Source organism: Ailuropoda melanoleuca, chromosome 8, assembly GCF_002007445.2.
Source record: "Ailuropoda melanoleuca isolate Jingjing chromosome 8, ASM200744v2, whole genome shotgun sequence".
Lineage (NCBI taxonomy): Eukaryota > Metazoa > Chordata > Mammalia > Carnivora > Ursidae > Ailuropoda > Ailuropoda melanoleuca.
Genome location: NC_048225.1, coordinates 58,629,621 through 58,646,521, shown reverse-complemented (window position 1 = coordinate 58,646,521; position 16,901 = coordinate 58,629,621). Strand labels below are relative to the sequence as shown.

The following is a 16,901-nucleotide window of genomic DNA, read 5'->3' as shown; positions in this document are numbered from 1 at the left end:
TTAGAACTGGCTTTTTCTGAATGTGAAGGTTTCCAGGAACTGGTCCCTGATTTGCTTGGTGCGGACCCCATAGATGAGTGGGTTGAGAGCAGGTGGCAGCAGCAAATAGATGTTCGAGAGAAGAATGTGCACAGGCTTTGGGACGGTGTGACGACCAAAGCGGTGTGTGAGGTAGGAGAAGAGACCAGGTATATAGAAGGCCAGAAGGACACAGATGTGGGAGCTACATGTGCCAAAAGCCTTGGCCCGGGCCTCCCGGGTGGGCAGCCGCAGTACAGCATGGGCAATGAGCCCGTAAGAGGCAGTGATGCCCAGGATATCTATACCTGACACAGCCAGTGAAAGGGCCAGCCCGTACAAATTGTTGGCCCGTGTGTTGCCCACCACCAGCTCTACCACTGCCATGTGTGCACAATAGGCATGGTTGATGGTTTTGGCTCGGAAGTGCTCAAATCGCGCCACCAGCAGAGGGAAAGGCACAACAATAGCCACAGCCTTCAGTGCCAGTGCCAGTGCTGTATAGCCTACACGGGCTTTGGTGACTAGGAGAGGGTAATGCAGCGGACGCCCGACTGCCACAGCACGATCACAGGCCATGGCCAACAGCACACCAGATTCCACAGCAGTCAGTGCATGAACAAAGAACATCTGGGCCAGGCAGGCACCATATGGCACAGGCCGGGGCCCAAGCCACAGCACAGCAAGCAACCCCGGGGCTATAGAGGTAGCTAAGCCCAGGTCTGTGGCTGCCAGTGTGGCCAGGAGTAGAAACATGGGCTGCTGCAGTGTGGAATCGATCTGCACCAATGCCAGCAGTGTTCCATTGCCCAGCAGGGCCAGCAGATACATGGGCCCAAAGACCAGTGTCAGCCACGCCTGGGCACCAGCTAGCCCTGGAATGCCAGTCAGTATGAAGAAGGTCGGGCATGGGAAGGTGAAGTTGGGATGTGGACCTCCTGCCATCCTGTAGGGGGCAAAGCTTTAGGGTTCATGGGGGCATGACTCCTGATAGGGGAGAGACAGAAGGAGAGATTTTGGAGGGTGTCACAGTGGCACAGACCCATCCATGGGGTATGTGTAGGGGTAGTGCTGGGTTGGGGGATCACAGGGTTGTAACCTTTGGTTGGGGTTTTGGGTGGATAATCAAGGTCACTACCCCAGCTTGGGTGGGAGAATCCTTTGTGCCTGACAGCCCATGGGTGTTGTAAGGGAGAGAAGTGGGGAGACACTGTTACTGAGAAAGGAAGGCCTCCCTGTTGCAGTGGCTGCTATAGCTGGAGGTCACCTGAGAATTGAGGCTGAAATGAATGGTTTTCTTCCTCAGGATCCAAAGTAGAGTCTGTCTCAGTGTCTGTAAGGTGGGGAGAAAGCCAGAGCTGGAGGGGGATCACGCCCCAGGCTGCACTGTTCTTGACTGTATATCCTTAGGCAGAGCTCCTGGGCCTCAGCTTCCTCAGCTCCACACTGGGGGTGGACACAATGATGGTAGCGTTGTCCAGCTTTAACATTCTGGGCATCAACCTTTGGAGAAGACGAGTAGAGAGAAAAGGAGAAACAGGAGGAAGAAGATTGAATCTGCAGTGAAGCTGGAAGCCTGATGTGACAGGAGAAAACCTGCTGGGTGTTTGGGCTGCTTACATTATTCTTCACTTGATGCTGCAGGAGTGAACTTGAACGCTGGCTGGAGAGTTGAAGTTGGGCCTGGGAAGGAACAGAGAGAGATGGTAGCAAAAAAGGGAACTTCCCCGTCTCCCTTCTTCATGATCCAGAAAGGGGTCCCACTAAAGTCTTATTCCTGGGGTGCCAGAGGGAGTGGAGTTGCCAGAGGGGGAGGAAATGGTACACAACCCACAGTAGCAGCCATACGTGGAAGAAGCATCTCTGATGTTGGAGGAGGCAGGGTGAGTAGAACAGATTCCACCCAGAACCTAGCTTACGGCAGAAGATTAATAAACATTAAACGAATAAATGAACAAGGAGGAAAGCACCAGCAGAAGACTTGACTGGAGAAAGATCCTGAGCACTGTGCTGGCAGCTTCTCTTCACCTTGACCAGTGCCTATGGGGCCCTTTATAAGGCTGTTCCACCTGCTTCCCTCAGGGCCCTTGCCCCTCCCACCTGTGCCACATTAACTCTTCCCTGTGCTGCCTCCTTGCCTGGTGTGATGGTATGGTAACTCAGAAGTACGGGAAGGAGGCAGAGATGTGGACAAGGAAAGAGACTGATTTATGGGAGTGGAGAGATCTGGGAAAGAGGAACACTTCCTCTGGGAGGTCTTTGCTGACTCCCTGAAGTCTGGAGAGAAGACCCTGCTATACTCTTGAATAGCATCGGTCCCCCTCTATTGTAATTACTTCTCTCTCCCTCCCTCCCTCCCTCTCTTTCTCTCACCCTCCCCCCTCCAGCAGTGCTTATTAGCCAGCATCTCCACTGCTCATCACAGTACCTGGCATGTAGTTGTCTATGAATAAATGCTTATTGCTTTTAATTGTGTGACACTACTGCTGGCCCAAACAGCATTTGCTGGCTAACAGCGGCTCCTACAGTTTCAGGAGCCTTAGGTATCCATGCCGGTGAGAAAGAAAGTTATTCACCATCAACCATGAGCCCACTGGGTATGATTCTGCTCTAACGACACATATCCTAAAATTCACCACACTATGCAAGGTAATGTAATAAAACACGGGGCTTGCGGGAAAGGTGGCAGTAGGGTACGACGTTCAAAAACTTCATCAGTGACACGTTTAAAAAAAGGATAGGACCCTAATAAAACATGTTAACTGGTTAGAAAGTGCATAAATACACCAATAAATACGACACATTACCTTGAAAAAGACCTGGAGTTTTCCTTGTGGAAGCGCTAGCGGCAGCTGGTGAATAATTGAGAAGAGGTAGAAGGGGAGACGACGGCAGCCCCCTTGTCTGTGGTTTCGCTTCTGCAGTTTCAATTGCCCGCTGCTCTCAACCACTGTCGAGAAGCAGATGATCCTCTTTGACGAATCATCAGAAGGTCAATTGTAGCCTAACGCTACGTCACAATGCTGCGTCATTCCCCTCACTTCGCGTCCCTCACGTAGGCATTTTATCCTCTCCCATCATCACAGGAAGAAGGGTGAGTACAAAGCAGTAAGATATTTTGAGAGAGACCACATTCACATAACTTTTATTACACAGTTGTTCTTCTTATCAGTCACTGTTAGCCTCTTGCTATGCCTAATTTATGAATTACACTGTATCCTAGGCATGTACATACAGGAAGACACAGTACAGACATGCCTCATTTGATGGCGTGTCACCGGATTGCGCTTCACAGATAAAGTGTTCTTTACAAATTGAAGATTTGTGGCAACCCTGCTTTTAGCAGGCCCACCAGTGCCCTTTTCCCAACAGCACGTGTTGGCTTCGCGTCCGTGTCGCACTTGGGTAAATCTCGCGGTATTTCAAACTTTTTCATTCTATTTGTTATGGTGCTCTGTGATCAGTGATTACAACTCACCGAAAGCTCAGATGATGGTTAGCATTTTTTAGCAATAAGGTTTTCAAAGATTTATTTATTTGTTTATTTTAGAGAGAGAGAGCTTGAGCTGGGGGACGGAGGGAGAGGGAGAGAATCTCAAGCAGACTCCCTGCTGGGCACAGAGCCTCACATGCGGGCTTGATCTCGTGACCCCGAGATTGTGACCTCAGCCAAAATCGAGTCAGATGCTTACCTGACTGAGCCACCCAGGCGCCCCAGCAAAAAAAGTTTTTAAATTAAGGTACTCGAATGGTTTTTTTTTTTTAGACATAATGCTATTGCACGCTTAATAGGCTACAGTATTGTGTAAACATAACCTTTATATGCCCTGGGAAACAAAAATTCATTTGATTTGCTTTATTGCTATAGTTGCATTATTGCAGTGGTCCGGAACCGAATTGGCAGGATCTCTGTAGTATGCCTGTATATTCAGGGTTCAGTTCTATCCAAGGTTTCAGTCATCCACTGGGGTCTTGGAATGTATAACCTGCAGATAGCAGGGGACTACTGTAACCTGAAATTGGGTGGGATATTGTAACACCAGATATGGATGACGTGGTTCATAACCTAAGTGGTGATAGATGTTTCAGGGGTATGCATGTTGAATTTTCATTTGCTGCTGTGTTCAGCAGTTCTGAATGCAGTTTTGTGCATTCACCTAGTTCTTGGCAGAGGGAATCACACATAAGAGAACATGAAATTCACGTTATACTCAGTTCCCCAATGTGTCAATTGGTTGGAACAAATTTGCTTTTCGAAACCAACTTTGTAGTGATCTGATTGAATCTCTATTGTACCTGGCCCTGTATCATATGGTGTGGATACAAATGGCAATAACAAGACCCTGCTGCCCTCAAGGAGCTCACTGTCTAGTAGACACAGTGATGCAAACAGTTACTGGAAGGCTACGTAAGTAATTGCATTAATTCAAGTTAGTACCGATATGGTGGGAGTACAGAGAAAGGAGCCTTTCCCTCTTCCAATTCAGAGTCAGGGAATTTTCTGAATTGTAGTAATGGCTACAGTCCTATGGAGTTTCCTATGTGCAGGTATTGCTCTAAGTCCTATTCCTACTACATGTGTTTGCAGTAAGTACAACGATATCCCCCATTTTACAGATAAAGAACTAAGGCACAAACTTGTCTAAGGTCACACAGTTAGCAAATAGCAGTTAGATACTAACTGGATCTGGCCCTAGCATTCTTGCTCTTAGCCACTGCTTTAAACATTTCTGCTGAATAGGAGTTTTCTAGGATATTTGGGCCAAAAGTGTCTGTACCTGGTAAGAGAAGTTCAGGTTGTCCTGGGATTGCTGAAGAAGGAGAGGAGCACTTGGGAGCTGGGGGCAGTGGGTGGAGAGTCGTGAAGGGGATGATTGGGAAAAAATGCCCTTGAGTGCCATTACATTCACACAGCCTCAAGAGAACACTAATGGGACTTTTGGCTGACATGTGCCTGTCCTGGGCACCAACTGTAGGAAAGATTGTTCATAAGATAAATCGCAGATCCTTTAAGCCCAACACAATTAAAGTCATTAAGTTCCTGCAAATCTTCTGTATTCTGTGTTGCTCACTATCTCTTAATTCAGAATGTATTGGGAAATATCATTGACTTAATCTCTAGAAAAGTTCCTTTGTTGGTCTCCTAGGCCCCAGTCCAACATTACAGAAGCTTTCTGAACACATTTGGGGTCACCTGGCTGGTCTTTCCCTGAGTCATTGGCCATTGGAAGAGAGGATCTGACATTACACCTGTGACCTTGTGGGGTTGTATGCCAGCCCTGTAGGGGGGTGAAGGTAGAGAGGGAGGAGGAGGGGAGCTCATTGAACCTCTCAGCTGCTTCTTGACTGGCATGGGAAATAGGATAAGAGGGCTCTGTTTGGGAATTGACCCTGAATTTCTCACTTCTTTGACTAATGTAGCTACCACCGACATTTGCTATAGAATAGGGTTTCCACAGATCAGCTTGTGTCCATGTAGGCCTGTTCTGATTTTCTGCTTATAATGGCCTGTGAGCAACAACATGTAGCAGTAAATTACTCATTTATACAATAGATTACAGATCAGAAAATCTTGGGTCCTTGTGGTGCCACTCAACACTAGATCCTCTTCAAGAAACCTCTTAAGGCAAACTCTCAGTTGGCCAAGTCTCAATTCCCAGGTGAGTATGAGACCCCTCTCTGACCACTAGTACCACAATAGCCCAAGCTTCACTTTCCTTCAGTTTCTGGAGGGATGGAGAGACTCCATAAGCCCAAGGTAAGATCAGGTGGCTCTCCATTATCCTGTGGAGATGTGGATGACATGAAACCACCACACCGCTCTGTTTTCTAGGTCTTCTAGCTTCACTTCTCTCCTCCATCCAGTGCTTCCATGAAAACAGCTTTAATAATCCATAAAGCCCTGGGGGTACTGGGACACCCCAATACCTAGGATATAGTGGATATTTTGGCACTGAGGTTGTAAACTTGTGAGGGGAACTGTTCTCCCTATTATAATAAGATCTGGTAGAAGTCAGGTTCTGATAGGGGTATGGAATAGCTCAGATCTAGTTTTTATCAATTCTCCTATAATATTGTCTGCTGTCTTTATCCATTTTCCCTTCCTCTGCAGTGGGTCAGTCCTTCGGATTGACTCTATCTTTGACCACAGATAGTGGTGACTCCAGTGTTCTCTTGCATGCTGAGGTCACAGTTCCTGTGCTTGTCTCCCAGGTGACACTGTAAGACAGAAGAATTGGGTTATGATGCTGAACAACCCCCACCCCATGACTTAACTTGTCCAGTCATTCTTTTCCTTCAATGTGAGGCATGGAAGAGGCATTTTTTGGCTAAATGTCTTGACCAATATTGGCTGAGGAGACCAGTGGTGGGATAGTCTTCCGAAGTCTTTCCTTGCAGAAGATAAGTAGTTCCCTCTAAAGGTTCTCTAGCATTTAGAAGGGGACTTTGGAACTGACTGTGTTTTTTGGGGCCATCTTTCAAAAAATTAATTCCCTAAAGTTCTGTACTGAGGTAATAGGTAGTGCCTTTATTTTTTCCCACCTTTACCTCCCTTCCTCTAAGCTCACATTGCATGGTTGAAACTCTTACAACCCGGGAAAGTACTAATGTCATCCACAGAATCCAGCAAACATTATTAAGAACTCATTACATGCCAAACACAGTACTATGAATGGGGAAACGGCCTCTCTTATCATTACATTCACATAGCCACCAAGGCCCACTTCCTTAAGAGCTCGTGTATCTGTTGCCTTTCATCCCCACTGGTGTATGTCCCACTCTATACCCCACAACCTAATATTGCAGCAGTCTCACAACTGATACCCCTGTTTCCAATATACTTCATTATGTTTACTTTTTTTTGTCATACTTGTATTTGAGAAATGGGTAATATATATATATAGTACAAAGAATAACAAATGTACATGTTATCAAGACATCCAGAACTGATCATTATTACCATTTAATCCCACTTGCTTTCAGTTCCTTTTTAATCAAGGCAACAAAAGTTAAAGATAAAATTAAAGTTGCTTTTATTTCCTATAGTGTTTCATTCTCACCTTAGAGACTGTAATTATCATGAATTTGGTGTATCTTTCTAATTCAGTTTTTAATGATTTTGCTAGCTGGTGCTTTTAAACATTAACATAAATTATCTCTTATTGTATACAGGAAATTCTGTTTTGAGTTCTGTTTATGCAGATATACAGATCTTTATCATTCCTTTACATTTCCACATGGTTTTATAGCATATCATTATGCCAAATCTTATTTATTTATTTATTGGTGGACTTATTGTTTCTGGCTATTTTGCTATGTATACTGATATTTAATATTTTTGTACATGCGTCCTTTTTCACATGTATAAGAATTTCTCTAGACTATACATCTAGAAGTGGAATTTCTGGGTCATGAGATATGCATATTTTCATCTTTAGCAGATATTGTCAAATTGTTCTTCAAAATAGTTGCTCCAACTTGTATTCCCACTAGCAGTTTATGAAAGATCCTGTTTTTTAACATCCTTGACAACACTTTATATTATCAGGCTCTTACCTTTTTGTGAATCTGGTTAATTAGAAATATTAGCTCATTATTTTAATTTATATTTTAATATATTTATTGGTCATTTATGTTTCTTCTTCTGTAAATTGTCCGATCATTGCTTGCCCATTTTTCTGTTCAGTTGTCTTCCCCCCATATATTTTTTTTGGTACACTTTCTCTGTATATTCTAGATACTAATCCTTTGTTTTACATTGGAAATACAACCTTCTGGTCTGTTAACTATCTTTTAATTTTGTTTATGGTGTCACTTGTCTTACAGAAAATTTGAATTTTAATAAAAAGCACATACATGGCATGTACTTTTGTGTATTATTTAATAAGTTCTTTGCTACCCTGAGATTGTAAAGATATTATTATACACTTTATCGTGTTTAGATATTTTTATGTTTATTCTTTTAATCCATCTGAAATTTATTTTTGTGTGTATGACATGAGACCAGAATCTAGATTTATTTGTTTTTCTTAAAAGGAAACTTGGTTCTTTCAGTACTTTTCTGCAATGATATACAATTATTATATACTAAATTCCTATATATAATAGATTTGATCTAGGCTATGTCTTTATTACATTAATGTTATTTGCTAATTCCTCACCAATATTAATTACTATAATTATCTTTGTAACTGGCAGACAAGTCACTCTTTCTTATTCTTCTCTGTGTGTGTTTCCAGAAACATCTTGGCTATTTTTGTGCCTTTATTCTTTTACATGATTATTAGAATAACTTTGCTAAGTTCCATGAAAAATCCTATGGGATCTTAGTTGGGAATGAATTTAGTTTATAAATTAATTTAGGACCATTAATATCTTTCCAATATGGAATCTTTCCATTCATAATATGTTATATCTTATCATTTATTCAAGTCTTCTTCAATAAAATTTAAAGATTTCTCCGTGATGATAGTGCACATCTTTTGAAAATTTATTCTTGGTTTCTTATAGTTTTAACAATCTGTTTATTGGGGTAAATGCACCCGTATTAAGTGTATAATTTGGTGAGTTTAGACAAATGTTTACACTCATATAAGCACCATCCCAATCAAGAAATATAACATTTTTATCATCCCAAAATGTTCCCTTGCTACTCTTTGCAGTTAATTCCTTATACCCAGTCCCAGGCTCAGGTAGCTAATGGTATATTTTCTGTTCTTATAATTTAGTGTTACTTTTCCTAGAATTTTATATAAATGGAATTATGTAGTATGTACTATTTTTTTGTATGGTTTCTGTAACTAAACATGTTTTTGGGAGTCATCCATTTTGTTGCAGGTATCATTAGCTCATTCCTTTTTTAGGTGAATAGTTTTCCATTGTATGAATATTCCACAATTATTTATCCATTATTCCTCTGACGGACATTTCAGTTGTCTTCATTTTTTAACTATTATTAATAAAGCTTTAGTGAACATTCACATACAAATCTTTGTGTAGAAATATTTTCATTTCTCTTGGGTAAATACTTTGGTATTGGTATATCATGCGGTAAGTGTATGTTTAACTTTATAAGAAACTAACAAATGCTTTTCCAAAATAGTTGTACCATTTCGGACTCCCAAAAACATTGTACAAGACTTCTAGTTGTTCTACGCTCTTGCCAACTTTTGGTATTATCTCCCAAGTTGTGACTTATTGAACACTTACCGTGAGTCAGACACTGGACTGAGCACTATACATGTATCATCTCACTCAATATAATCCCTTTGAGGTAGGTACTATCATTATTTCCACTTTGCAAATAAGCTAACTGATATGCGGATAGTTGGCTTCTGATCACAAAACTTCAAACGAGTTTGGATTTGAATCCAGGTCAGTGTGAGTCCAAAATGGATTCTTTTAATGACTACACAGTATCAGCGTTACGTTGGCTTCATAAAACTAAGTCAGGTTGGCTTCCATTTTATTATCATAGGTAATTTCATTTCTTCCTTAGGCTGCATTTCTCCTTCCTTCCCTAGACCAATGCACCAGTTTAGGTCAAAGGATCAGCCACCTTGCTTTGCCTAAAATCTGTAGGTATGTAAGATAGCTTTTCTCCTAACCTCTAAGTTTACTTGAATATTCTTGCATCTACCCAAATCAGTGCCTTCTTTCTCTTCATTACAGCTTCTGTGCATGATGCTATTTCTGCCCCTCCTCTGTAGTTCCATTGTGAATTTTATGCCACATAGTTCTTTCCCAAAGACCTGCAGCTGTGCCCTCCAGCTTCCCTAAAGACAACACTCAACGTTCCCTAACTCCCTGGCCAGCATTCCTTCTTGTCTTCCTTCCCTTGTGCACTGAAAGCATGTATAACCCCCCATAGAAGTCGCTACACTCTAAGTGTGTCACTGACCTGGCCTGAGGATTCATTGCAAATGTCAGTTCTATCTCAGTGTTCACACCACTCAAATCTGCCTGCTCTGCACCATGAACCATGCTAGTGCCACTTTCTGTATTTGAGAGTCACTTTGTGTTTGTGTTCTTAGCCCATCCCTCTCCCTTTCTGTGTAGAGGGAGCAATGCCATACAATCGTCTGGGGGTCTAGGGAGCCTGGGTATGGATTGTCTCTTGAGTCTGGGGAATATGTTGTCACAGAGTTCTCTTCCTCGTTCTCAGTGCTTCTTGTGCTTGGTCTGTCACCACTGACCTCTGGCTTTCTTCTCACCTTGGGGTCTTGCCACAACTTCCTGCAGATAAGAGCTGCCTTTGCCTCATTTTGCAAACTGCAAACTGAATATCCGTGTGCTAAAAGCATCCTACATTCATACATTCATATTCTTTGACTTTAATTGTATTGGGTTGTTTGCGTTTTTCCAAAACTCTAAAAATATTTTTAAAATGTCTTTTCAAAATTGTCTCTTTCCTAAATCCTCAAATTTCACAGGTGCTTACTATAACCAGAGTTATAAAGACATATAAAGAAAAGATTTAATAATCTCTCTTCATCTTGTCCTCTTTCCAACCCCTGCTCTACTCCTAAGTAATTTTTGTTAACATCTTGCATACTTGCATACTTTTATACTTTCCTCCAAGTTCATATGTACTTATACAGACACTTAGATTTTTAGTTTTTAATTTTTGTAATTTTGAGATCAAATAGTATATTTTATGAAATTTCCTTTTGTTCATTTTGACAAATATTTATTGGAGCATTTACTTTTATCAACTACTACCCTTAGGTGCTACTAATGGTAATATACTAATAATATATTAGTATAATTAGTATAATACTATATAATATATTAGGATATATATATACACTATATATGTATATATACTAATATATTATTAGTATTATATAGTATATAGTATATAGTATACTATATATATTATTATATATACTATATACTATATAGTATACTAATATATTAATGTACATTATTATAGTATATATTATTAATATATTACTATATTACTATTAGTATATTATATATCATATATAATATATATTATTATATATTACTATTAATAGTAATATATTGTATATTTTTCAGGTCAATAGATATAGCACTAATGTATTCTTTTTAAATAGCTGTATATGAACATATACACACATTTTTGATTTTGAGATAATTACGCATTCATATGCAGTTGTAAGAAACTATACTGAGAAATCCTGTGTAACATTGATTCAGTTTCACTCAGTAGTAACAAATTGCAAAATTATAATGCAATATCACAACAAGGAAGTTGACATCAATATAGTCAAGATGCATTATAGTTTCATTACCTCTAAGATCCCTTTTTTTGCCCTTTTACAATCACACCTACTTCCTACCCTCCTTCCTACATCCCTTCCTATAACTCCTAGCAACTGATTACCTCTTCTCTATTTCTATGCTTTGTCATCTAAACAATGTTATATAAATGGCATCATACAGTATATAACCTTTTGGGATTGCTTTTTTGACTCAGCATAATTCCCTTGAGATTGTTGTATGAATCAGTACTCCATTCCTGTTTATTGCTTGAATGATATTGCATGGTGTGGATATACCAAAGTTTGTTGAACCAATCGTTGAAGGACATGTGGGATGTTTCAGTTTTTGGCTATTACTGATAAAGTTTCTATGAACAATCATGTATGAGTTTTTGTGTAAATATAAATTTTTATTTGTCTGGGATAAATGCACAAGAGTTCAATTTCTGGGTCCTATGGTAGTTGTATTTCTAGTTCTATAAGGAACTGCCAGACTGTTTTCCAGAGAGGATGTCCCATTTATATTCCTACCAACAATGTATGAGTGATTCAGTTTTTCTCGTTTTGGTCAGCATTTGGTGTTGTCACTATTTTGTATTTTTAGCTGTTCTAAGAGGTGGGTATTTGAGTATCTCATCATGGTCTTAATTTGTATTTCCTTCATGGCTATTGATGTTAGACATGTTTTTTTGTGCTTATGTGCCATCTGTATATCCTTTTTAGTGAAATATCTCTTCCTGTCTTTTGCCAATTTTGAATTGGATTGTTATTTTTACTGTTGAGTTTTGAGAGTTCTTCATATTCTAGATAGCAGTCTTTTGTTAAACACGTGGTTGCAAATATTTTTCTCCCAGTCTGTATTGTCTTTCCATCTTTTTTCACATGGTCTTTTGCAGAGCAAATTTTAAATTTTGACAAAGTCCAACTTATTTTTTCCCCTTTTATGGACTGAGATTTGATGTCAACTCTGGGAACTCTGCCTAGACCTAGATCCCTAAGATTTTCTCCCATGTTTTTTCCCTGAAAGTTCTTACAGTTTTATGTTTTTTACTTACCTGTGATCCATTTTGAGTTAAATTTTGTATAAGGGGTGAAATTTAGGTGGAATAATTTTTTTTTTTTTGCATATGGATATATAATTGCTCCAGTATCATTTGGTGAAAAGGCTGCTCCACTGAACTGCTTTTTCACTCAGTTGGGCATATTTGTGTGGGTCTGTTTCTGGTTCACTCTTCTGATCTATCGATCTGTGTGTCTGTTCCTCGCCAATACTACCCTGTTTGACTACTACTATACTACAGTAGGCCTTAATAATGGCTAGAGTAATTTTTCCTACTTTATTTCTCCTTTTTGTCAAGACTGTTTTAACTATTCTAGATTCTGTATCTTTCCATATAAATTTTGGAATAAGTTGTTTATGTCTACAAAGAAATCCTGAATAAGATTTTGATAGGAATTTCATTAAAATTTATAGACCAGTTTAGGGAGAATTGTCAGCTTTAATGTATTCTATCTTCCAATCCATGAACACAGTATGTCTTTCCATTTATTTACGTCTTCTTTTTCTTTTGAACAAACATTTTGTAATATTCTGCATGGATCGTATGCATGCTCTAAGTTTACCTAAGTATTTCGTTTTCTTGGGAATGATTGTAAATTGTATTTTTTAAACCAGTTTTTTTAGGTATAGTTGACATTTAAAAGTGGTGCACATTTAATGTATACAACTTGATGAGTTTGGGTGTAAGTATACACCCATGAAACCATCACCACCATCAAGGTCATAGGCATATCAATTTCCTCCCATAGTGTTCTCTTGTCCCCTTTATTATTATTTGTGTGTGTGTGTAAAAACACTTAACAGAATATCTACACTCTTAGCAAATTTTAGGTAGATAGGACAGGATGGTTAGCTATAGGCACTATGCTGAATGGTGGATATATAGAAATTATTTATCTGCATGACTGAAACTTTGTATCCTTTGGCCATCACCTCCCCATTTCCCCCACCCCAGCCATTTGCAACCACCGTTTTATACTCTGAATCTATGAGTTTGACTACTCTAGATTCCACATATAAGTGAGAGCACACAGTGTTTGTCTTTCTGTATCTGGCTTATTTCACATAGCATGATGTCCATTCATGTGGTTGCAAATGGCAGGATTTCCTTCCTTTTTAAGGTTGAATAACATTCCATTGTATGTTTATACTACATTTTCTTTATCAATTCATCCACTGATGAACATTTAGGTTATTCCACATCTTGGCTATTGTGAATAATGTTATAACAAATATGGGAGTATAGCCATCTCTTCAAGATCCTGGTTTTAATTTCTTTGGATAAGTATCTAGAAGTGGGATTGCTGGATCACATGGTTCTTTTTTAAATTTTATTTGGAGCCTCCATATAGTTTTCATAATGGGTATAACAATTTATATGCCGACCAACAGTGTACCATGGTTCTCTTCACATTGTTGCCTACACTAGTTATCTGTTGCTTTTTAAAATGCTATCCATCTTAACAGGTGTGAAGCAATATCTCATTGTGGTTTTGATTTGCATTTCTCGGTTGATTAGTGATGTTGAAAATGTTTTCACACACCTGTTGGCTGTTTGTGTGTCTTCTTTTGTGCTTTGTGTGTATATGTGTGTCTTCTTTTCTTTTTTAAAGATTTTATTTTCTATTTATTTGAGAGAGAGAGAGAGAGAGAGAGAGAGAGAGAAATCAGGAGCGTGGGGGGGGAGGGGCAGAGGGAGAGGGAGAAATAGATGCCCTGCTGAGCAGGGAGCCCGTTTCGGGGCTCCATCCAAGGACCTGGAGATTATGACCTGAGCTGAAGGCAGATGCTCAACTGAGTGAGTCACCCAGGTGCCTCTGTGTGTGTCTTCTTTAGAGACATGTCTATTCAAGTCCATTGCCCCTTTGTTACTTAAGTTGATTCTTTTCTTGCTATTGACTGTATGAGTTCCTTATATATTTTGAATACTAACCTTTCATCAGCTATATGGTTTGCAAATATTTTCTCCCATTGCATAGATTGCTTTTTCATTGTTTTGATGGTTTCCTTTGCTGTACAGAAACCCTTTAATTTGATGTAATCCAATTTATTAATTTTTGCATTTGTTGACTGTGTTTTTGGTGTCATATCCAAAAAATCATTGCTAAGACCAATATCAAGGAGATTTTTCCCTATACTTTCTTCTAGGAACTTGTGGTTTCGAGTCTTACATTTAAATCTTTAATCCACATTGAGTTGATTTTGTGTATTATGTAAGATAAAGGTCCAAGTTCATTCTTTTGCATCTGGATATCCAGTTTTCCCAATACCAGTCATTGAAGTTCTTTTCTCAATTTGGATTCTTGGCATCTTTGTGGAAGATAGTTGACTGTATATGTATGGGTTTATTTCTAGGGTCTCTATTCTGTTCCATTGGTATATGTGTTTGTTTTTATATCAGTACCATACTGTTTGATTACTATAGCTTTATAATATAATTTGAAACAATTGCAATGCCTCCAGCATTGTTCTTGCTCAAGATTGCTTTGGCTCTTTATAGTTTTTTTATGGTTCCATATGAATTTTAGAATTGCTTTTTCTACTTCTGTGAAAATTCCATTGGAATTTTGATTGGGATTGCACTGACTCTGTAGATTGCTTTGTGTAGTATGGATATTTTAAAATATTAATTGTGGGGCGCCTGGGTGGCACAGCGGTTAAGCGTCTGCCTTTGCCTCGGCGTGATCCCGACGTTATGGAATCGAGCCCCACATCAGGCTCCTCCGCTATGAGCCTGCTTCTTCCTCTCCCACTCCCCCTGCTTGTGTTCCCTCTCTCACTGGCTGTCTCTATCTCTGTTGAATAAATAAATAAAATCTTAAAAAAATTAATTGTTCCAATCCATGAAGATGGGTTATCTTTCCATTTATTTGTGTCTTCTTCCGTTTTTTTTTTTTTATCAGTGTTTAATGGGTTTTAGTGTATAGGTCTTTTACCTCCTTAGTTAAATTTATTATTAAGTAGTTAATTCTTTTTGATGCAACTGTAAATAGTACTTTTTTCTTAATTTCTTTTCTGGATGTTCACTGTTAGCATATAGAAATGCAGCTGGATTTCGTATGTTGATTTTGTATCCTGAAACTTTACGGAATCTATTTATTATTTTTATCAGTTTTTTTTTTTTGTGTGTGTGTGTGGCGTTTTTAGAATTTTCTATCTATAATATCATGTCATCTGCTAACAGACAATTTTACCTTTTCCTTTCTGTTTTGGAAGACTTTTATTCTTTTTCCTGCCTGATTGTTCTGGTGAGGATTTCTAGTACTATGTTGATTAGAAGTTGTCAAAGTGTGCACCTTGTCTTTTTCTTGATCTTAGAGGAAAAACTTTCAGCTTTTCACTGTTGAATGATATTACCTGTGCCTAACGTACATGGCCTTTATTATGTTGAGATACATTCCATCTATATGTAGTTTATTGAGAGTTTTTAAAAAATCATGTTGAATTTTGTCAAATGCTTTTTCTGCATCTGCATCTATTGAGATGATCATGATTTTTATCCTTCATTCTGTTCATGTGGTGTAGCACATTTATTGATTTGTGTATGTTGAAGCATCCTTGCATCCCAAGAATAGATCCCACTTCATCGTAGTGTATCATTCTTTTAATGTGCTGTTGAATTCAGTTTGCTAGTATTTTGTTGAGGAGTTTTGGTACCTATCTTCATCAAGGATATTGGCCTGTTCCTCTTTTTTCTTATAATGTCCTTATGTGGTTTTGGTATCAGAATAATGTTGGGCTTGTAAATGAGTTTGGAAGTGTTTCCTTCTCTTCAATTTTTTGGAAGAGTTTGAGGATTGGTATTCTATAAATGTTTGGTAGAATTCACCAGTAAAGCTTTCTGATCCTGGGCTTTTCTTTGTTGGGAAGATTTTGATTACTGATTCAACCTCCTTACTCATCATTGGTCTGTTCAAATTTTCTATTTCTTCATGATTCAGTCTTGGTAGGTTGAATGTTTCTAGGAATTTATCCATTTCTTGTAGGTTATCCAATTTGTTGACATATAATTATTTATTACCCTTTGTATTTCTGTGGCATCAGTTGTAATAGCTCCTCCTTATTTTGTAGGTTCATTTTTCATTTCTGATTTCATTATTGAGTCCTCTGTCTTTTTTTCTTAATGTACCTGAGGGTTTGTCAGTTTTGTTCATCTTTTCAAAAAATAAACTCTTAGTTCTGTTGATCTTTTTAAATAGTTTTTCTGGTCTTTTTTTGTTAATTTTTGCTCTAATCATTATTTTTTCTGCTAATTTTGGACTTAGTTCTTTTTCTAGTTCTTTGAGGTATAAATTTAGGTTGAGTTTTTTTTTTTTGATGTAGGGGTTTATTGCTATAAAATTCCCTCCTAGAACTGTTCTTGCTGCATCCCATAAATTTTGCTTTGTTGTGTTTTCATTCAATTTGTCCTAAGCCTTGAGTTTCTATCTTCATATTTGAAGAAGCAATCACCTCCTCCAGTCTTTGCTGACTAGCTTCAGGAGAGAAAGATCTTCACCAGTCGGACTGGTCAGAGATTCTGAGGGTCTTTAAGACCTTTCCTAAGGATGTGTCTGCTCTGTTTTTCTTGTTCT

At 38.8% G+C, this 16,901-nt stretch overlaps 2 protein-coding genes across 2 annotated transcripts in view; one reads left to right on the top strand and one right to left on the bottom strand.

Moving 5' to 3' along the window:
• On the bottom strand, window positions 1-2,589 carry LOC100480514 (olfactory receptor 52W1). Its single transcript, XM_019805667.2, has 2 exons — window positions 1,639-2,589; window positions 1-1,521 (listed from the first exon to the last, which is right to left on the bottom strand). Exon 2 carries the CDS (start codon window positions 961-963, stop codon window positions 1-3), a length of 963 nt encoding a protein of 320 aa, XP_019661226.2. The 5' UTR covers window positions 964-1,521; window positions 1,639-2,589.
• A 512-nt stretch (window positions 2,590-3,101) lies between these two features.
• The window catches only part of LOC109490533 (olfactory receptor 56A4-like), a 195,089-nt gene continuing 181,289 nt past the window's right edge, over window positions 3,102-16,901 (top strand). The window contains exon 1 of the transcript XR_002143854.2: window positions 3,102-3,112. The gene's annotated coding sequence lies outside the window, so the exon portion shown is untranslated. The remainder of the gene's footprint in view (window positions 3,113-16,901) is intronic.

What these genes read in the sequence shown, in the direction of transcription:
- LOC100480514 (XM_019805667.2), bottom strand. Translation starts at nt 963, where the DNA reads ATGGCAGGAGGTCCACATCCCAACTTCACCTTCCCATGCCCGACCTTC.